This window comes from Eucalyptus grandis, chromosome 8, assembly GCF_016545825.1.
Source record: "Eucalyptus grandis isolate ANBG69807.140 chromosome 8, ASM1654582v1, whole genome shotgun sequence".
Lineage (NCBI taxonomy): Eukaryota > Viridiplantae > Streptophyta > Magnoliopsida > Myrtales > Myrtaceae > Eucalyptus > Eucalyptus grandis.
Genome location: NC_052619.1, coordinates 65,647,537 through 65,668,715, shown reverse-complemented (window position 1 = coordinate 65,668,715; position 21,179 = coordinate 65,647,537). Strand labels below are relative to the sequence as shown.

At 43.5% G+C, this 21,179-nt stretch overlaps 3 protein-coding genes across 4 annotated transcripts; 2 read left to right on the top strand and 1 right to left on the bottom strand.

Moving 5' to 3' along the window:
- Positions 1-3,982: 3,982 nt before the first annotated feature.
- Positions 3,983-6,906, top strand: LOC104414733 (hypothetical protein). The gene is made up of 2 exons (XM_010025895.3): positions 3,983-4,436; positions 5,521-6,906. Exons 1-2 carry the CDS (start codon positions 4,185-4,187, stop codon positions 5,866-5,868), a joined length of 600 nt encoding a protein of 199 aa, XP_010024197.1. The 5' UTR covers positions 3,983-4,184; the 3' UTR covers positions 5,869-6,906.
- Positions 6,907-13,449: 6,543 nt separating this feature from the next.
- LOC104414729 (GEM-like protein 5) lies at positions 13,450-15,360 on the bottom strand. 2 transcript variants are annotated; one of them, XM_039299161.1, is made up of 4 exons: positions 15,228-15,360; positions 14,608-15,057; positions 14,007-14,281; positions 13,450-13,879 (listed from the first exon to the last, which is right to left on the bottom strand). In XM_039299161.1, the coding sequence occupies exons 2-4, from the start codon at positions 14,975-14,977 to the stop codon at positions 13,682-13,684; spliced, it is 843 nt and encodes a 280-aa protein (XP_039155095.1). In that variant the 5' UTR covers positions 14,978-15,057; positions 15,228-15,360; the 3' UTR covers positions 13,450-13,681. The 2 variants fall into 2 exon arrangements, with proteins under 2 accessions (XP_039155095.1, XP_010024194.2); XM_010025892.3 differs by lacking the exon at positions 15,228-15,360 and having other exon boundaries at positions 14,608-15,204.
- A 1,216-nt stretch (positions 15,361-16,576) lies between these two features.
- LOC104414730 (F-box protein SKIP22) lies at positions 16,577-17,869 on the top strand. The gene has a single exon (XM_010025893.3). The coding sequence runs from the start codon at positions 16,577-16,579 to the stop codon at positions 17,867-17,869; it is 1,293 nt and encodes a 430-aa protein (XP_010024195.2).
- Positions 17,870-21,179: the final 3,310 nt, after the last annotated feature.

The window sequence follows — 21,179 nt, the reverse complement described above, 5'->3', positions numbered from 1 at the left end:
TAGATAAAATTTAGTTAATGTGGACACCATTGTAACAAAATTTAGTCTATGTAAACGACGTCAATGCACGATGCAGACTAGATTTAGTCTTTAGAAAACTCGTGTGAGAGTATTGGGAAAGTAAAAATGAAGTTTATCCCAAAATGTTGGTTTTAGGGCGATATAATCCAAGCTAATTTGACATAAAATAGTGCCAAACTCTACATAACAAACAATGTTAAGCCCACTGAGCCTCAATTTCAAAAAAGAAGAAGAGGGAAACATTCATGGCAAAGCAAAAGGGGAAAGAAAAGGCATTTGGCTTCTTGTGGCTGCCCAATTTCCCAATTTCCCAATTTCAATTTTTTTTTTCTATCTAAATAAGAGGAACGTGAACGGAATGTCTCCTAGCAAGGTGCAGAATCTGAATCTATGGTCGAGTCAACATCAAATAGAACAACTCACTCCATTTTTACCTTCTACTTTGCCAACTCAATTTCTGCAGGTCATGTTGTCATGTTCCAATCCGGTGGGCATCCCCCATCTCCAGACATTCCTGTCATCACAGCGGCCCAAGCCCAACTGTCCGCTGTCGTAAATAGTTCTAAAATTTGAAATGATTGGCTATACCACGCGACTGCATTGGAATAGCAAACATCATCAATTGCAGAAGTTAGGTTAAACTCTGTACTTGTTGAGGATAACAAATGTAGGCACATGTTTTCAGACTATTGAACACCGGGTTGTAAAGGAGGTGATCAAAAGGTGTGTTTTGGAGGACTCTTTTTTTGGTACTCCGGATATTGTTTCTGTTATCCCTCCTCATAAGAATTTAAATTTTCTCCATTTTTTTCACCCGAACATTGGTTCCCTTTTGACCTCTTTTCGTGACTGTAAGAGTTTACTCATTTGAGATAGTCATAGCAAAAAGTTTGATAGTAAATGGAAATTGAGATGGTAAGGTATTATGCATGAGTGAAATCGAGGTTGATAACGGTCAATAAATACGATTCAAAGATGGGGTACATAAATTGCGAAATTTGGCCTTTATATTCAAGCATGTCTCAGTGAAATTTTCCTCCTGTACATTTATACTCATATCTTGCATCGAAGTCGTAACATTCTCCTACCCTAAAAAATATAAGGGTTTTCTTCCCAAGTTCGTCCTTTCTCATTTTTAAAAGAAGCAGCACATTTCTCCAACCATGCCAATGATGACAAGTGTAGGCTGTACCCAATTGAGATGCTTAGGTTTAGTCAATGACCCAATAAAGAATTCACATGGATTAATAATACTAAGAAAACGAGTTTAGCTCGTTAATGCAAGAATATACTTGAAATTTAAAAAAAGAAATTAACGAGGAGGGTCATGAAAAGGCGAGCCCATGGGAATAAGCAGCTCTACCAAGAAGCACGCCAGGTGAGGGAGAGGATGTTCCTTTCAAAAGTCCTTAAATTTAATAAATTTTACCACCAATTTTTTTAAAAATAAATTTCGCAATTCCCCATCGCAGCCTGTGCAAAGGGAATGAATTGGAAAACCCGCCCTACCATCCCCCGCCACCCCCATGTGTTCCTAATTATTTTCTTTTAAACGACAAAAGATCTTTTGTTTTTCCGAACGAAAAACAATGATGGGAAAAGACAAAAATTGATCCAAATTCAATCATATCAGTCAATGCCATGTATACCCTTTTGTATATACAGCAAGATTCACCAGCTAATACCGTGTATAATACACAGGTGATTAAGCAAACTAAAACCTAAGCCATGTCCGAAATGGAGAAAGCAAGAAAAGGTTGAAGGGACGTGCGTTACATTATAGACTGTCCAATGCGCACCCCCAGCCACAGAGCGTAGGCCACAAGGAATATTTTTGTACTATAGAAAGAGAGAGAGAGACAGAGAGAGGGAGGCATTGTTTGCTGTAGGGCAAGGATGGTGTCAGTGGTACTGGCAACGGTTGCACAGTAGAGATTCCCCAAGCCCCACAGGCAGTGATCATCGCCGTCCCTCCGGTCCCGAGTTTTGAATCTCGTACGGTGTCACGGTCCGAGATTAGAGACACGGTCGTGTTAAGACCGATCGTAACGAGGATGCGGGCGGGAGCGAGGCTTGACCGACAGACCGACCGACCCATCGGACTCGCGAGACTCTTTCATGGCTCTAGGGCTTTGGGCATGCGCTCGATGCTTCGCGTCCTTCCCCCATCGCTTTCTGTCTTTCCTGTTCTCCTGTTCTTTACCACAGCCCACGTGCCCTGCGCCTTTCTCCTTTGTCCGAACTCCGCCACCTGCAGTGCATTCTCATCTCCCTCCCTCCCGCCCGATCCTGGAAGGCAGTAAAATTCAGACGGACTTTCTATTTCCGCAGATATGGTCCAAACGATGAACCCATCGTCCGTTTCCCTCTCTTTCTCTTGTTCTTTTCGCGTTTGATGCTATGTTTGGACAAGTAGACAAACGCGGAAGAGTTTTAAGGATCGTGGGTTTAAACGGGTTCGAGACTTAAGGGTAAAACCGACTCGAATCGAACGCGAGTCGATACTCCAGCTAGACTCCACTTTGAAGTTAAAGATTCGATGCTCAGCTCGAGCTTGACTGGGTCGAGTTTTTGATTTTGGCTTGATTTGATCTGCAATGAGCTTCTGTGTGCAAACCCTAATTAAATTGCAACTCGAGCTCGAATTCTGAGTATACGCCGTAACTGAAACTCTATGTATAAAGACATGTATGCATACATATGTAAGTATATTATCAAACCGTGTGAAACTTGATTGCTTGATCAGGCTTATGAGCTACTCTAGTCAGGTATTTTAAAGCTCTACTTTAATTAGATTAAGTACTGGAGCTACTTAGAATCTCACACTCGAATCGAGCTAATATTGAGTAATCCACGAGTCAGATCTAACTAGCTCATGCGTAACATAATCGGCTTGCTTCTCTAACAAAAGCATTTTGATTTAAAGTTACTGTATCGAATATTGATGTTGGGTCCGACACCTAACTCAGGCTTTCATGTTACCCAGCTCCCGCCACTCTTTCTTTTTCTAATCTTGTAAATTCCCATTTTTTACCATCGTACTTCAAAGTTCGAATCAATCATGCTGCATCGTGGATCATATCTACGAGTGCAATTTTGAAACGAATGCTAGGTATAAGTGTTACGTCTGAGAGAAAAACTTAAAATTTGAAATATCGAATATATTTATAAAAAGAATACAAAATGATGGTGCCACGCTTTTTCAAGCACTGAAGTTTTCGAAATAACCCCATTAACTGTACAAGAAAGTTCCGGCATTCTCTTTGGTAATCGCGTCCGTTTCTCGAGCCAGATCTGCTTCTTTGCTTTACTTTACTTTTTACCATAATAATCGCCCCTTTCGTCTCAAGAGATTGTTAATCAGTGTCTCGAGATAATCGACAAATATGTTTTGTTTAGGGCAAGTAGATTTTTCAAGATTCCGGGTGCCAAAAATAAAATAAAATCGATGGATTGAAAATTTTATAAATTTTCCTTAATCGATTTCTTAACAAGGGCTTTCATTAACGAAATCGTTTACTAACTAATCATCCCCCAGAAAAAGAAAAAAAGAAAAAGGAGAGAGGTTAATAAAAAATTAGTCCGGCCGTGATCTCACGCGCCGTCGGTGCGTGTACAGTATATCCAAGGAATTTCTGAAGAGCCCTGAAGAGCCCTGAAGAGCAGACACGCTGCCTCCCCAGCACTGGGCCCCGCTCCACCCCGATTCCCCACGCGCCGTGTCTCGGCCGTGGAGAACACGCCATCCTTCCTTTTTTTTTTATTTTTTGGGTAAAACGAGAATCGTCACACCCCCCAGCACGCGGCCCGAAAGTCCTTTTTCACATACTCATCTCAAATTACCAAGTAGCCCCAGGAAAGAAGAGGAAATTAACAAATGGCCCCAGAATTTCGTTTTTACTTCGGAATTTCCCGTCAAATCTCTCTCCTCTCTCTAGCCCAATTCTTCCTCTTTCCAATATAATTCCACAAATCTTCCACCCCAACACACACGCACACTTTCTCTCTCCATCTCTCTCTCTCTCTCTCTCTCTCTCTCTCTAGAGCGTGCTTGGTGGGGGAAAATATAAATCCCCTGATTGTCAAGCTTCAGCGAATCTCTGCCCACCGCCCAATCTTCTGGATAGGAGGCAGCAGCAGCAGCAGCAGCAGCGGCAGCGATCATGAGGGCTCCGAACATGGCCGCGATCACCGCGTCCCTCGAGAGGTCCCTGCAGAACTGCTCCCTCAGCCGCCACCGTCGCCGCGGCGGCGGCGGCGCCTCCTCCTCCTCCGGGGACGGCATCGGCCGCTCGTCCAGCTCTGACGATCTAGCCCAGTCGTCGGCCCACAATCCCGGCCACGACGACGCCGCCCTCGAGCTCAACTCCCACATTTCCCTCCCTTACCATTGGGAGCAATGCCTCGATCTAACGGTACGTTCCCCCCGCACACCAAAGATTTGATTTTTCTCATCTCCTTTTCTCTCTCCAGTTCATTAATTGCTTCTAGGGTTTCGCCTTCTTGCTCTCTCTCTCTCTCTCTCTCTATTTTTTTTTTTTTTTGGGGTTTTTGGAGTTTCGCCTGATCTGGGCATCAATAAAGGAGCGAACTTTTGGTTTTTATCAGTCGTCTTTGTTTTAGTCCCTTTCCTCTTACAGCTTTTAATAAATGCGGAAGCCGATGTTTCAGATCTCGCGCTTCCCTCGTTTGTGTCTTTGGCTTCTGTTGTTGTTTCGTGGTGTGTGTGTCCTGCATGCATTTATTGCGCTCGTTGATTCGCTTTCTGCACCACGTATGAGGGCTCCCCAGAGATCAGAACAGAACTAGGGTTCAGGAATAGGACATGGAACCCTAGAATTGGTCGACCTGAAGCTCACCTTTTCCCCTTGTTTTCGCTGAATCTGACCCCCTTTTTCCCTTCCCCAAAGGCCCGCTGCAAAGAGGAAAAAACCGTAGCTTTGACCGTCTACGGATAGCCATTTGATTAGCGGACTGATGCCCAGGGAAGAAAAAGGTTTAACTTTGAGACTTCCTGAGATCACAGTATGAAGAAAGGTATACAATTCGTCTCATCAGCCATGGCGCTTGTCGAGTTTTTTGGGAAGAAAACAAAATTTTTTCTGGGTCTAGCTCAAAAAAATATTGTCTTTCGTGATTACTTCTTATAATTGCGGCTTTAATCATCTCCCTTGATTTCCAAATGATACTCCGAGAATGTATTGACTTGCCCTACGGTCACGCGCTACTTCTCTTGTATTGTGAAAGAAACCTTTTACTGGGTCTGGATCTAAGTATTGTTTCTTCACGTCTAGTCTGAATGATATGTGCAGATACATATCTTCAGACTGGGGCATTTCATCATCAAACTATGATTCATGTGCTTGACCTTGTTATGCTTTTCTCTAGGAGAAGGAACAGCCTTCTGGGTCTGTATCAAAATGATGTTTTGCTGAGTTTTACAGCTAATTGACATTGATTTTTCCCGAACGAAATGTGCGAACTATTTATGTTTTCCAGACGGGAGAGATATACTACATCAACTGGAGAAACGGGACAAAAGCGAAAGAAGACCCAAGGCTAAAGCGGGACGCAGATGAAGACGAAAACGACGGAGGCTTCTATTCGACGGACGAGAGCTCCTACGACAGCGAGGAATCGTCGTCAGAGTCGTCGCATTCCACATCGAGGACAGCGGTGACAAGGGATCAGCAACCGCGGGGCGAGAAGGACCACGTCCTGGTCGTCGCGGGCTGCAAGATCTGCCTAATGTACTTCATGCTGCCGAAGCAAGTGGAGGATTGCCCCAAATGTGGCGGCCAGCTTCTTCACTTCGATCGGTCCGACAATGTCTCGGGCTCTCCTTGATTTGTCCTCATCTCGGTCATCTGTTTCTTTTCGCTCTTCGGCGATCCTTCTTTTATCTTGCTCCTTTTGTTTCTACTTTCTTCCTTTCTCTTGATTCCCCTTTTGTTCCATCCGTCACAAACCCTCCGGCCTGAAAGAGGTTTTGGTGCGGATTGATGAAAAGGGAGACGAGTGTCGCAAGTTTTATTACTCCCCTATTCCTTGCAGTCACGTTGCCTTCTTGTCATCCTCAGTTCATCTTCTTTCTTGCTTTTCTTGTTTATTTTACTCTTGTCTAAGTGTGGAGTTTATCTAGGGAGGCCCATTCGAGTTGCAGAGAGAGAGAGAGAGAGAGAGAGAGAGAGAGAGAGAGAGAGTTTTTCTGATAAGAAGAGCCAGCCAAGAAGAGGGTCAAAGTGGGAGAAAGAGGAGATGGGAATAACTTATTATTCGTAATGATTGCGACGCGTTGCTGGTACTGATGCTCCTCATTTCCTCGGTTTCTCAAATTTGTGTCCCTCATTTTCTTTATTCTCTTTCATCGTTTGTACTTTGGACACAGTTCATTTTTCATTTTTTTTTCTTCTCTTGCAATGCTTGTTTTTTCATAGTTCTTTTTTTTGGGGGGGTGACACTTGAGGAGTTGCAGCCGAATCGAAACCCGGGTCGTCGCATTTGCAGACATCCTCTCGATCGGTGAGCCTTTGTGAATGGCAGACGAGCAAGAATCTGAAGCTATATGCGATTCTTAATCTTCAATGGTGTTTTTCCTTTGTCTCTTCGATCGAGCTGGAGGTAGGAAAATGAAGAATCTCTTTCTCTCTCTCTCTCTCTCTCTCTCTCTGTGACCAAGTCCTTTTGCGAAGAGAAGAGCTACATTGTATCTATCCCCTTGGCCAGCATTTGATTCCAAGCTTCACGTGCCATTTTCTGTGTCCTGACTGGTCGAACAGCTCAAAGATGAATAAGTCTCCGGTGTTTTTTTCTATTCAATGGCTGTTGAGCTTTGCTATAGACTTTTGAAATTAGAACAATATAAATAATACCCAGTTTTCGTTAGGAGTTCATTTAGTGGGTGTAGCCGGATTAGGCGTTTGGCAATTAATTTGATTTCTCGCGTGATTTAAGTACATGCAATCACATGTTTGCAAGAGATTCTAGATTGTGGCGAAATTATTAGGTTGCTCATTTGCCCAACTAATCACCAAGCACGAAATATCGTAGATTTATACTTTCAAGAAAAACAATGAAAATTGTGATTGTTGGTACTTTTCATTTATTTTTTTACATACTGTCGAAACATGTAAAAGTCTCCCCGGAAACAACCATGACAACCCATCTTAGGTCTACACAATAGGCTTTCTAATTATCGAAAAATGGTTCTTTACTAAGACAAGGACCAAGAAAGCTGCAATGATGAGTTTTAAAGACCTAACAAGGTAACATGCTCGTGTTGATTTTCATCTTGGTAGGTGAACCTATTGGACTTTATTCATTTCAGAATCCTGATGGAACATGCATTAGAGGATACGCAAAATCAACGTTTGATTGTTCAAATGAGCGCGTTTGGCGACTTGCTTAAATAGTAACTGATTTTGTTTTTTTATTCTTGGAAGTAGATTTGGAACGGAAATCCGTTTAATAAATCTTTCGTTCCTAGGAACAAATTTGTTTTGAGAATAGATTTAGAATAAAATCAAAGAGTAAAAAAAAATTACTTTTTTGTTCTTGAGAATAATTTCAGAATTAAGCCAATTCGAATTTCTTTTTTTCTTCTTCTTCCTTATCTCTTCTTCTTCCACCAATGCCATTGGTGTCCATTGCCGCCAGTTGCTGACGACCGGTTGGGGGAGGTCTGGCAAACTCGCTGGAGGCTCGCCTAATCATCAGAAAGGCTTGGCCTTGTCGATGGCTAGGTGAGCCTCGCCTAGACCTCCACCAACACCGGCGAGCCTCGCCTGGTCGAGTGAGGCTTAGCCAATGAGGTGTGGTCTCGTTGGCCCTCGTTTGGCCAATCGCCGAGCTTGAAAAAGAAGAGAAAGAAAAGAAAAAAGAATAAAGAATAAAATCATTAAAAAATTAAAAGAAAAAGGTTTGGATTAGAAATTTTAAGAACAGTGCTGAGCATAATTCTATTCCAAGAATAGAAATTTTAGGCAGTTAGACTTTAAAATGTTTAGAAATTGTTTTTGGGAACATAATAAAAAAACATTTTTTTATCAGAAATTATTTTCAGGAATAGAATGATTACCAAACGCACTTTAAGCTTTATCTCTTCGCTCGTGGATGATACAAACATAACAAATACGTACCCCTTAATCTTACCAAGTTTCTTGTAAAATGGATTAGGGATGACGATAATGATATAAAGAAAGAGTAACAATGCAATTTTTTTTTTTGGGAAAACAATAGTAATGATTTCTAAATCTTAGTTAATTTGCGATGTCATTTTTGAACTTTTAATTCGTTTATTGCAGTCTTAAATTGTTTCTAAATGTAAATTCCTTTTGTTCGATCAAACAAAGGCAAAAGTTATCACAAGCCCCTAAAGTTGGTAATTTTACTCTTTAAATTAACCTGTGTAGATTCCTTTTTTGTTCTTTTTTTGGGGGGGGGGGGTGGTTGGTGATAAATGCTTCATTTTTCCACAAAGGAATTTGTGTGAAAGCGATGAACTCCATGTCAACATGGAAAAGGAATTGGAGGCGATGACGACAACGGCAATTGAGAAAGAGAGAGAGAGAGAGAGAGAGAGAGAGAGAGAGAGAGAGAGAGAGATTCATTCAATGTATGTGACCATATTCGGTACATGGTACAACATCCTTTTGATGCAATTAGGGCACATATCTTCTACTCGTACAGTGTTCTCCTTGGTGCTTCAATAATTCTCAGCCGTCAGCTCAAGGAAATGAGGCTTTTACCAACTGTTAAAATGTAAAATGTCTTGAGGTATCAACGGAAGCACCATCCGAGAAACAAAGGATCTTTATCCGTGCAACCGAACAACGATATGGCATTAACACGGTGTCGGGAGGATTCGTAGGCCGGGCCATACACATTATCGATTGTTCAGCCACAACAAAATAAATCAAAGTCGAACTCACGATGGAAAGCCAAAACCAAAACCACGTCAACGCATAAAAAGTCAACTCGTAGCGGGTATTGACACCAATAATGTCCATCGCACCGCACAAAATCAGCCAATGAGATAACCTCGTAACAACTGTATGCTCCCATACCATCGGCCTGCAAACCATGATTGATGATCATCTGTCAAAGAATTTGAAAATCGAGAGAGAGAGAGAGAGATTTCCACTTCTTGTCCAACGCATCACGTCTTTTATATGCACATGTTGCAAACTAATAAAGGGCTCTTACTAGATTTAATTTATGCTTTGTCATTTAATGAAAAGTCGCCAGCATCATTGATTTCTTTTATGGAACCGACAACTTTCGTTCGCAAGCCACTTCTTCCCAATCGAGCCGTGTGGCATAAGAACGCCATTATGTACGATTCTCCACCTTATAAGGAGGTAATCATGCTAAACTGGGTGATGTCAATCAAGTTTACGCCAATCATAGAGTTCCAAGGCATACGCAATAAATGCTTCTAACATTGTGCAACACTTTTGGCTCATCGTTTCGCAGCTCATGCACCTTGGCCAACGCCAGCTATGTTTTTTGACCCAATGATTGAATTACAAATGGGGCAAAATTGGTATCTAGAATTCTTAGCACCAATCGTTCTAACGCCAGTCTCATGAATCAATTGTATCCATCCGCTCTATATTACTCATTCTTCATTTTATAACCCCAAGCTCCACTCATGAGGGTATTCATGCTCCACTCATGAGGGTACACGAATACGGGAGGATCACAAATTGTGACATTCTCTCCCTCTCAATTCCGCAATGTCTTCGTTATGGGCTGCTCTGCTGCTTTCTTGGGTCGCTTCTGACCATCAATGCCACTTTTTCAGGACTTAAATGAGTGGTGGAAGCTCGCCCAACAGAACAAGCCACTCCATTGGTATCTTTTTTTTTTTTTTTTTTTTTGTAGCAATTCGGGTACCTTCATTCACTTGTGCGTTCTTTGACAAGTGTAGGGTCTAGGGCCAACTGCACCATTTGGCAGCACCATATCTCACCTACTACGTTTTTCTTGATCTTAGCAAACCAATAGCAATTTCTCACCTTGTTGACAACTTTGTAGCAGGACCATCTTGAGATTTGCCTATTGTGCCCCCATTGTCCTCCTAGAATTTGGTTGAGAGCGGCACCTTATTCGAGTACGTTTTGCCTCGGCGATTCATTTTTCGCCTTGACTAGATAGAACATAGATTTTCTCCGACTTAAACTCACCTACTAGAGGGATCTTACTCTGACATCATTTGTTATGGGTTGGGATTTCCTTGGTTGTGGAATAGCTTGTGTGACACTTGGTGAGATAATAGCAACAGGCCAGCCTTTCTACTATAGCTGTTCTAGAGAATAATGCTATGGATAATATCTTCATAATTGACCATACCACACTTGGCTTTGCTTAGACGTCGAGTCCATCGAACGAGAGAGGAGATCACTTGAGGCACAACAACTACTTCCAGGTTGCCATGGCCTCATCTAAAGAGTGACATAAACTCCCGAACAATTTGTGTATAGGAGGCAACTTCACCTTCATAGCTCCATAGAGATAAAATCTTTTTATCCTAGAACTCCTAATACCAACAGTTCGGACGCCACTTCCACGAACTAGCTGTACCCATCTCCTCTACGCCACTTATTTTTTACTTGATAACCTCAAGCTTCACTTCACAAGAGTGTGCAAGTAAGGGAGGATCATGGATCGTGACATATGCATGAATGATTAGTTATCTAGTATAGAAGCACACATGTTTCCAATCAACACTACTTGTACAATAAAAATTTTCCACCATTTTTTTCTTGATATGTATGTCACTTTTCTTTGAAAAATTAGTCGATAGTTATGAACATATTATATAAATGTCAATTTCGTCTTAAACTTTTCAATTTTGCCAATTCAATCCTAAATGTTTGCCCAAAATTCTAATATAGTCATTCCTATTAATTTTCACCAGAATTTACTTTGTAATTTGTATGACTGGACAACTACATTTGCAAAATTGAAAAAATTATGATTAAATTGATATTTTTATTATAGGTTTATGATTAATCAGGCAATTGCCCCCACTTTCTTTTTCCTTTTTTAGTTTGGTTTCCTTATTTTTAAGTCAAGAAATTCCTAATGGCCATTCGTTGATTATGAGTGAGTATGGTTCGGTTCGGCCTTATTTTAAAGGCAATAAATTCAATCGAATGAACAAAATACGTTTGAGGAAATCTGGTAGGCAAATTCGAAGGAGCGAAATATCAAATAATGACCGGATTTGGCTTGACAAAGACCGGACGCACACCAATGGCATGGAGGTAATTTTCTCCGAGCTTCGAGGGCACTTCCGGGTCGTGGGTAACTCGGACTTGTAAACGGTTCCTTTGCCCCAAGATGGAACTATCCGACGATTCGATGCATGCATGGTGCTCCTCTTCCGCCTTATCAGAGCAAAAAGATGGTCACAGAGAGAGAGAGAGAGAGAGAGAGAGAGAGAGAGATGTTGCAGTTGCTTGCTCTGTCTGAGGAAAAAGCGGGCCTCTGTTCTTAAAGATTCTATTTGTCAGACACCCACAGCGAGAGAGAGAGAGAGAGAGAGAGAGAGAGAGAGAGAGATGAACAGCTACGAGCTACAAAATGCAAACTAAAAGATGAGAATAGCGTGTCGAAAGGAACGTGACATGGAGAAGCCCTTCTTCCTCCTATCCTCCTCCCTCCTCCCTCCTCACCCAGCAACTCCTTTCCCCTTTTTTACTGTCTTTTGTCTTCGTTTCAAAAGAGAGCCAACCTTTTTTCCAATGGTTGGTTGGCACAAAGGAGGGAATCTATGCAGTCCGCCTGCTTCCGAAAGGGACTGATGGAAAGTGTGCTGCAGATTGGGACTACATTGTCAGTTTCCCCCCTCCCTTTTCTCCCCTCTCTCTCTCTCTCTGGGGCGTAATTCCATATTTATGTAAAAATGTGTAAGCTGTTTCCGTGGCTCTACATGATAACTCCAATCATTTCTCTTTTCCAAAATAGAAGATGAGAAAAGAAAGAAAAGGGCTTATCTGTTTCTTGATAATTAATTCAGTGCAAGTCACATCCCCCCTTTGTTAATTGATTTGAATTATCACAAGTGAGTTTCCCCTCTGAAAATATTCTCCCCTAGCGTTCCTGTTTTCCTAGACCTCGTCTTTTCTGTGTCTTTCTTTCAAATCAGTTTGGTCAATGACAAAAACCGCGACTGATGAGATGCGCCACTTTGCTTTCCTAAACTCTTTTTCTTTTTCGGTCGTGTATTGTTCATGGAAGGACGTTCCTGATGGAGAGGAATCTCTGCGCGCCGTGTCGGTTCCTTCGTCTTTATTCCCTTGTCTTTCCTTCCCAATTTGCATCTTTGTCTTCGGCATCTTAAAACTCGCAACGCATCGGTAGTGCGCTTTTTTTCTCACTGTGTTCTTGAGTTAATATGGTGAAACCAGTGACAGGGTCATCAGGCTTTCTTTTTCTCTGGGGATTTAACGGGTTTCAAAAGGTGGGGCTTTTTTCAGGGGCAGTCTCTAGCAGGCCTGTTCTTAATCTTCTTATGCTGGGCGAGATTATACTTAATGACCTCTGAAAATGCAAGCATTAGAGATTTTTTTAACAGCACTCGTTCTGAGACTCTGTCAGACAAAGTTAAGTGCTCTGTTCTTGCGTGCTGTCTGCGAGGTGAATCTGTTTGTTTAAGAACATTCCTGCCAAGTCTCTAAGTCCTAAACATTCGCTGTCCGGCGACTCTCATCTTTTTCCAGCTGACATGTCCCTGAGACATTAGAGAAGATCAGGTTCAAGCTCAAGTCTCAACAGTTATTCACATTTTATCCCGGCCCCGAGCTTCGGTTCGAATGCACCGGGCACAGCCATCCAAGTTCAGGCACGACAGTATTATGGAATCTTATCGTGTTCGACATGGGATTGATGGTTTAAATGGGTTTTGGTACATAAACCCTGCGGTGCAGTCTAGTAAATTTTTGCCTTTTGTCTCTTTTGCAGACAGACAGAAGAATGTTGTTGCATTGGGCTTTCCCATTGATTGTGCATTCTATCAAGGACCGGCCCAGTGAAGAACGGAAACTAGGAGGAGACCTTGGGCTGAGCTTCGGCCTTTCACCCACCTAAGTTTGAGTTACGCGGGCTTGCGCAAAATGCATAACCAGCCATGAACTCCCAAAGCAGAAAACGTTCATTTACTTTGCCTAGAGACAAAGAACATGAATTTCTCGGACAGAAGTAGTAAATCTGGTCCTTCGCGTTCGCCGATCACAGAGAAAGTAGGCATTATAACTTCACTTCTGCGGAACTCGTGGTTCATCGCATGAGTTATCCGTGTCCGAATTTCTACCCACAGTCCCTGTTGGGTTTGGATTGCATTCAACAGCATCACTTGCATATGGTTTTGAAAAAGTGCGTCGTTTATTAGAATTATGCAACCGCAAGCAAGTTTTATAGCCATAGACAAAAATGCATAGGTCTAATCCACTGTTATTACGAACAAGATTTACAACCAACATGAATGTGCATCTGTAACATAAGACTAAAGTGATGGGAAAAAAAGAGTAGCAACAAACAATGAAGCAATATCACACCCTCAAGACTGCTGTACACAATGTCAAAATTCGCTGCTCACAAGAACTGGAAAAGACGCAACAAACTGATGCCGAGCTCAAAATCAAGCCATATTCAACTAGTGTGCGACTTGGGGGACCAATCTGAACTCCGAGAGGCTATTCAGGAGGTGGTGCGACGCCTTGTCGAAATTAACAAATCCCATGAACCAGAAGTCGTGACCATCCGTCGTGACGATCTGGATGTACTTCTCGGGGGGGTTCTCCTTCATGACGACAGGATTGACTGTCCCGATGTTCGCCAAAGGAATCATAACCTGTTTGAAACACAAGCGATTAAATAGTCAGTGATGAAGATACAGTTTTATCAAAATCGGTTCCAGCAAACGAATTTATCTTGAATGTTTGATGATTTTGATCTTGTAGATATCAAACCATTGTTACCTTGTAGTAGCTCCAAGCCTCCTGACCTGACGGTGCAGTGAAGGTCAGGGGACGGTCGCTGCAGAAGGCCACGCGAACGGTGGACAGGTACAGCGTTCCCGCGACGGGACCCGTCGATGTCGAGAGGTAACAAGCGAAGGTCTTCTTCAGCTTCTCATTCGGATCGGTCGTGAAGATCTGCTTGAAAAGCGACTCAAATCCTCCTTCCGATATGGCTTTCACCGTCAGGTTCACCTTGCCCCACGCGGCTCCGGACACCGATTGCCCCGTTTTCACTGCAGATTTGTGCGCACAGCAATCGTCAATATCAATGAAGCAAAAGAACATTTTGAACTTAGTTTATCAATTCCTGACTCAATCTTCTCCTAGTTTATGCACAAAATTTTCGTGCAAGAATCAACATACGATTGTGGGAGAAGTGGCAGACTCGTGTCTCTTCCGGAATTTCAATCGCACAACAGCATCTTAAACTTCAACTAGTTCATAATTCAGCTCAGTTCTAGTATCTTGGCATGATTAGATTCTAAATTCAAAGCTTGCCCATCAGTACGTAATATTGTAGGAAAAGTTTTTGTGCCACGGCATGAATTTGGGTACTTACAATTGTGCCAGATGTTGCGGGCAATGGTCTCGGCCCTCTTGCTCCAGGTATTGAACATGTGGATCACGGACTCGAGCGGGCTGCTGCTCGGACGATCGATGGGCTCGTACTGGATGTAGGGCTGATGGCTGATCTGCTGGTGGTCGGCGGCGTTCCACGATGCGGCCTTCTGGTTGTCCGGGTGGACGGTGGGGACGGCGGGCTTGCCCATGACGTGGGTGCCCCATTTCTTGGCCTCCTCTTCGCTCGGCGGCTGCGACTGAGAGGCGGAGGACGGCGCCGGCTCGGCCGGAGGGAACGGAGAAGAGGGTTGGGGCGGTTCCGGCGCGGCCGCCTTGGGAGACGATGGTTTCTCGGGAGTGCCCGCCATGGCTGATGATCGCAACGAGGAGAAGCGGAAGTGATTCGGCTAAACTTCAGGATCCGGACACAAAAGATGGTATGTTTTGTCTGAACAATAGACAGGAAGCGATTTTATAGAGGATTTCAATGGGGACTCTCGTGATGCAATCTGCAGCTCTTTTTCTTCTCACGCGGTTCTGTCGATTTCTTTGCAATTAAGAAAGGGAATGGGCAACTATAGAATAATGATCAAGATGTTGAGATCGAGCTTGGCTTACTTCCGTTTCGATCTTCGAGAAGGTGGCAGGGGCATTTGAGTAAACGGATTGGCAAAAGACAAGAAGAAGCGTCTCGCCTGCGTGGCCCGTTGATCAGCGGCTGCTTTGTCCTTAGCAAGAGAATATGGAATAGAATGAAGCTTCCAGGAAAAAATATTGGGTGGTCCGGGACCACCACGTCAGCGTGGTCCCGGACCACTCACACGGCGCCACGTGTATGGGGAAGCCGGAAAAGGACGAAAATCGGGGCCCACTTTTCTGACGCTCTCTCTCCTCTTTCTCTCTTTTGTCCCCCTCCCCTCCTATGTGGCGCCATATGAGTGGTCCGGGACCACGCTGACGTGGCGGTCTCGGACCACCCAATATTTTCTCAGCTTCCAGGTGCGCCGCAGAATCGACGCCACGAAGTTCGGTGACGAAGTTCGGTGAGGAAGTGGTGAAATATTATAATTTATATGTTCACTGAGTCTCTTGAGTCCCTCCACATTTACATGCAAGTTTTGGGAGAGAGAAAAAATCACACAAGGATTATCCATCTTTTACTTATAATGTAAATCTTCTAGTTACTGCCTACTGGTTATAACCCAAATCTCTTTGCACGGGAAAGAATATAATCTTTTGGCTCTTTAGGCTATGATCTACATACTTTATGTTTTCAAAATAAGTACACTGGAGATGCGCATTACTCCTCTTTCATTGCAGTGCATGATTTTGTCTTCATTTAATCATGATCGGGATTTATTTTTCACTCAAATCAAATTGTTCTAGAAGGGCTCTCTAGTGACAAAAAATCAACACTAGTGATATCGATTATACATAAAACAAAGAAGTAGAAATTAACGAGCCTTTCTCCATAATTATGACTTATTCGATTACAAAATCCTACATCGATCGAAAGTTCAAAGTATCCAGGATAATTACATTCTTACTATTTCAATATTATCACTTTAATTTCCTTCTTCGAATAAGACAAGAAAATCGTTTTCTTTTTATTTTTAAATGAAAAATTCATTTTCGTATGATAAGTGGATCTCCTATTTTGAAGATGGAAAATGTGTGGCTAAGATATAGTCAATTAATCAAAACAAGTCGTCACCCGTCGTAAAAGGCGACGTTTTGGCCATTCTCTCGAAGTAAAAATCACAAGTCCATCTCTGACTTCAATCCAAAGAAAATTCCGAAACGCAACCGTCCCTTTCCACCCCTAATCCTCAGTCCCTCTCCCTCCCCACCCATTCACACTCGCACAAGGAACCACCATTATCCCTTTATATACCTATATCCAAAACCAAAAAATTTCAATCCAATCACCATTAATGGCACCGACCAAAAACAAAAAATCACCATCAATGGCTGTGGCTCCTCCTCCTCCCTCTTATTTCCCATCATCTCTCCAACCCACCCTCGGCCCGCCCGAATGCCACGACCCGCCACCTCCCCAAGCCCGGCCCGCTCCCGCCGACCCCTCCATCAAGCAGCTGAACTTCGCGCCGGTCGATCGATCCGTCATGAAGCTCCGTCTCCGATCTCTGGAATCCAGGGACGGAATCAAGCTCGACGTCCCCGACGCCTGCTCCCTCCCCCAGCTCCGCCGCATCCTCGCCGGCCGCCTCTCCCCTCCGCCCCCTCCCGGCTCCTCCTTCCGCCTCTCCCTCAACCGCACCGACGAGCTGCAGTCGCCGGATCCCACCGATTCCCTCCGGTCCCTGGGCCTCGTGTCCGGCGACCTCGTCTACTACTCCCTCATCCCCGGTCTGCCCGGGGGACCGCCTGGGGAGGTTGCGGATTTGGAGCCTGAAGATGCTTCCAGGAGCGCCGGGGATCCAGGTAATTCCGTCTCTGTTCTGGCTGCGGATGGGTCGGCGGGGGTCCGCTGTAAGTTGTCCGAGCCTTCCTTTCTGAGGAAGGTTTTGAAAGAAGGATTGGGTGGGGACGGTGGTGACCATAGGCTTCTTGTTATTGCGGTGCACGCTGTTATGCTGGAATCAGGTTTTGTCGTTGTCAATCCGGCGACTGGAAAGCTTGATTTCCCCGATCAAAGGCCGTTTACCATGTCGTTGCAGTACAGCCTGCCTGAGCTCGTGGATAGGGTGCAGAGTCCGAATGTGGCTGAGAGTGTTGCTCTGAAGTTTCACTGTATAGATAACTCAATGACTGTCGAGTCGGATTCGCGTGTGGTCCGTTTGGATAAGCGCAGGTTTGCTCCTATTATAGACGCGATGTGGGCAAAAGGCGGTGACAATGTGGAAGTGAATGAGGATGGTGGATTTTCCAATTCGAGTACTGAAAAAGAAGTGTTTGAGTTTTGGAAGATTGTAAAAGGTGATTTGGCATGGCCGCTGTTAATAGAACTAACTGATAGAGCTGGTTTGCCGCTTCCACCTTGCTTCACAAGCCTACCCACGGACTTGAAGCTCAGTATTTTCGAATTGCTTTCTGGAATTGACCTTGCAAGGGTAGCGTGTGTGTCTCCTGAACTACAGCGCCTGACGTCCACAAATGAGTTGTGGAAGCAGAAGTATGTTGAGGAGTTTGGAGAGCGGATAGAAAGCGGAGAGATTGATTGGAAGCAGAAATTCACACTCGAGGTGTTGGAGGAGCAGGAGAGGAAGAGGGACAGGGACATTAATTTGTGGATTTGAAGGCCGATGCTTATGTGAACTGGCCTTCCTCCTTCAAGGCCTTTCATTGTTCCAGGAGTCACCGGTGGAGATTATGACCGTCTACCCGATCTGGTCATTCCTCCTCTTTTGGCCTGCCCTGTCAGTGAGTTCAACTCCAGCGGAACGTCACCTCCCATCTGCAATCTGGGAGGACTTAATGGCTAATGTGAGGTGCGTTTTGGATGGATCTTGATTGACTGTCAAGCAATGGCTGCTGAGAAGTGGTGACTTCAAGGCATCTATAATGGCCACTATTGTATCCAGATCTATAGTCTTGGCAAGATAATAATGCGTTATCACAATAATGTAGAGGTTGTTGCTTTTAAGTGTGCTGGAGTTCTCCCTTTCAGTCTTCGAGAACTTCCAATGAAGATTTTGCTGCTGCTGTTGCTGTTGTTGTTGTTGTTGATTGGGATCATGATTTTCTGGTATACCCAGGCATATGCTTCAACAATTGCTTGATAAGTCATTCCTCGTGGACTGATAGTTGCTGGACCGCAAAATAGTAGATCTCAAAGGTTGATACCAAACTATTAAGATTTTTGCTTGTCATGATATGTTTTGCATCAGCATGAGGACTAAATGCATGTGTCCACAACTCACTAAGAGGATTGAGCATTTTAGCTCTAAGATTGACATGGCATCTCGATCACAACAAGGAGAATCCATCAATGAAGCGTTGAATCGACCTGGGGGTTCATGCACCCCTTCAGACTGAATATCGGTTTTTCCTAGAATATTGTCTTCAACTACATGAGATGCCAGAGGCCTTGTATCTTCCTTAGATTAAGAGAAGGAAGAGGTTGGACTCGAATCCGCAACCCATTGCTCCAACTAACCCATTCAAATCTCTTTTCCATCTTTGGCAAATTTCCCTTCTTCGGCGGAAGTTTTATCGTCCTCTTTTTGCAGTGAAAATTCGGAACTTTGAGGAGGGTCTACGGTAGATAAATTGCCATACATGGAAGTCTCCTTTGGAAGAACGAGCGCCACAGATCCTCGCTCAGCATCGAAATACTTCTCGTATACAGACTGGAGTTTACCTTCCCCATCTCTTTTCTTTCTCACGCGGTTCCGTCGATTTCTTTGCAAAAGGGAATCAGCAACTATAGAATAATGATCAAAGATGTTGAGATCAAGCTTGGCAACTATATATTACATCTGGCTCGTCCATCACTGGTTTATACGCTTTTTATACACACGTACGTGGTCCCATTCCACATATTAGTTTAATTCTCGGTCGATCTTTCTAAGTAGGAGTTTCTGAGTTCAAATTTTTTCAGATCCCTTATTGCCCTCCCTTATTATATACAGGTTTAGTCTTATATCAAGATCCAGTCTGTGCGCAAGAGATGCAAAAAATAAATTGCGTCGTTAGGGAAGGTTGCGTGTGTAGATTAGCTAGTAAATTGGGTTATCCAACCCAATAATACAATTGATGATCATGTTTTATTAGCAGAGTAAAGATATAATTTCAGGCTCTGCCTATTTTCTTACCAAATAAATTGATAAATCATGTCGTAATCGTAAAATATTATGTGGTATTGGAGTTAGATTCTGCCCAGATTATTTCAAGTTTTGTTCTTGATTTGGCTTACACATGACATGAGAGGCGTTAAAAAAAAACCTCACAATGCTTGTCCTAGGTTTATATGCTCTTCTTTTCACCTATTAACCTAAACTTTGAGGTTTGATTTTCTAATAAAATTTGTGAATCGATCAGAATATGTGAAGAGCCTGACGGTTCCTCACGATCTGTAGGGCCCGCCGCCGCCGCCTCCCCCGTCGGGTACTCCACTTGTTGTGTTTTATGTTAGCGAGTAGTACTATGTTTGCTAGGAATTTTCTTTGTTCGAGTTTAGGAAGTACAAGTGTGACTGTGTGGGGGAGGAGCTAGTTAGAGTAGCAGGGGCTTGATGCAATTGCTGAAGATTTCGGCCTCTGATCGTCGAAATTCAGGTCCTGGACCACCGTCTCCACTGCGGCCTGAGTACCCACCTCTGCCACCGCCGCCTGGATACCCGCCTCCGCTGCTTCCTCCTGGTGGATACCAAGGATACTTCGATCCTCCGTTGCCACCACCGGAGCCTCCACAGGAGGATGAGCGAGATGATTTCTACTGCGGTTGTACTAGTCTCATTAAAGGATGGTATGCATAACTCTGTCGTCTAAAGAAAAGGGATTACTATGAATAAATTTATCCAATCAATTGTGTTTCGTTCCGTGTTGCGATTTCTTAATGTTATTGGCTTGATCTAGTCAGAGTAGTCTAGACAAAAATCTCCCCTCTGCATCTGTTTTTCCACTTACAGACGACGGTATTTATATTTCTGCAAATGGTTGGTACAAGAGAGAACTTAGCTACTTCATTTCGCTTCCCTGTCCGATAAATGTTGAACCAAACATGCTTGTGGTTCAGTTTGAGAGCCAAGGTTTTCAAAAAAGGCCACCTTAAACTGAATCAAATCGTGAAAATCCTCACTTGATTTGGTTCAATTTGGTTCCTCCTTTTTAGCGATTTGTCGGCTTGCTGTCAAGATTCAACTAAGAGATTCCATATGTCTCGATGTACTAAGACTCTGATTGCCTCTTAGTGTCATCCTACTTGTGGAAAATGGAATTTATTACCGTCTCTTCCGCATCCAGGAGCGTCTGATTTCTCATATGGGTGCTTTTGCAGTTTGGCTGCACTCTGCTGCTGCTGCGTGTTGGAGGAGTGCTGTTTCTAGGCGAATTTTGCGTCTTTCCCAGTTGAGACTGCCTCCTTTAGACTAATTCCCTTCAAATCGAGACCAACTGTTAGACTTCTTGGGCTATTGGCTAGTGTATTTTCATCTGCTGTTCAGCAGCACTACCATCTGGAAAAAGATAATGTCCTGTGTTTGTTTCTGATGATGCATCCTTCAGCATTCATACGAACTATCTTCTTTTCTGCAGAAGCAAACAGAACCTGCATTTTAAGCACATATATTGCAATGTACGAGATGTTTAGTTTCATTTGGATCCTCATATTGTGGAATGAGTCCATCATGAGTCTAAGATCAGATACTCTTGACTACTAGATTTTTATTTTTTTGGAGATGGGCATATTACTTTTTCTAAGCATTTCCGCGTATCCTACTTCTAGAAAACATCGGACGATGACTTTGGACTATTCAAATACTCTTGACTACTAGATTTTTATTTTTTTGGCTGATCTGCTGGTGGTCAGCGGCGTTCCACGACGCGGCCTTCTGGTTGTCCGGGTGGACGGTGGGGACGGCGGGCTTGCCCATGACGTGGGTGCCCC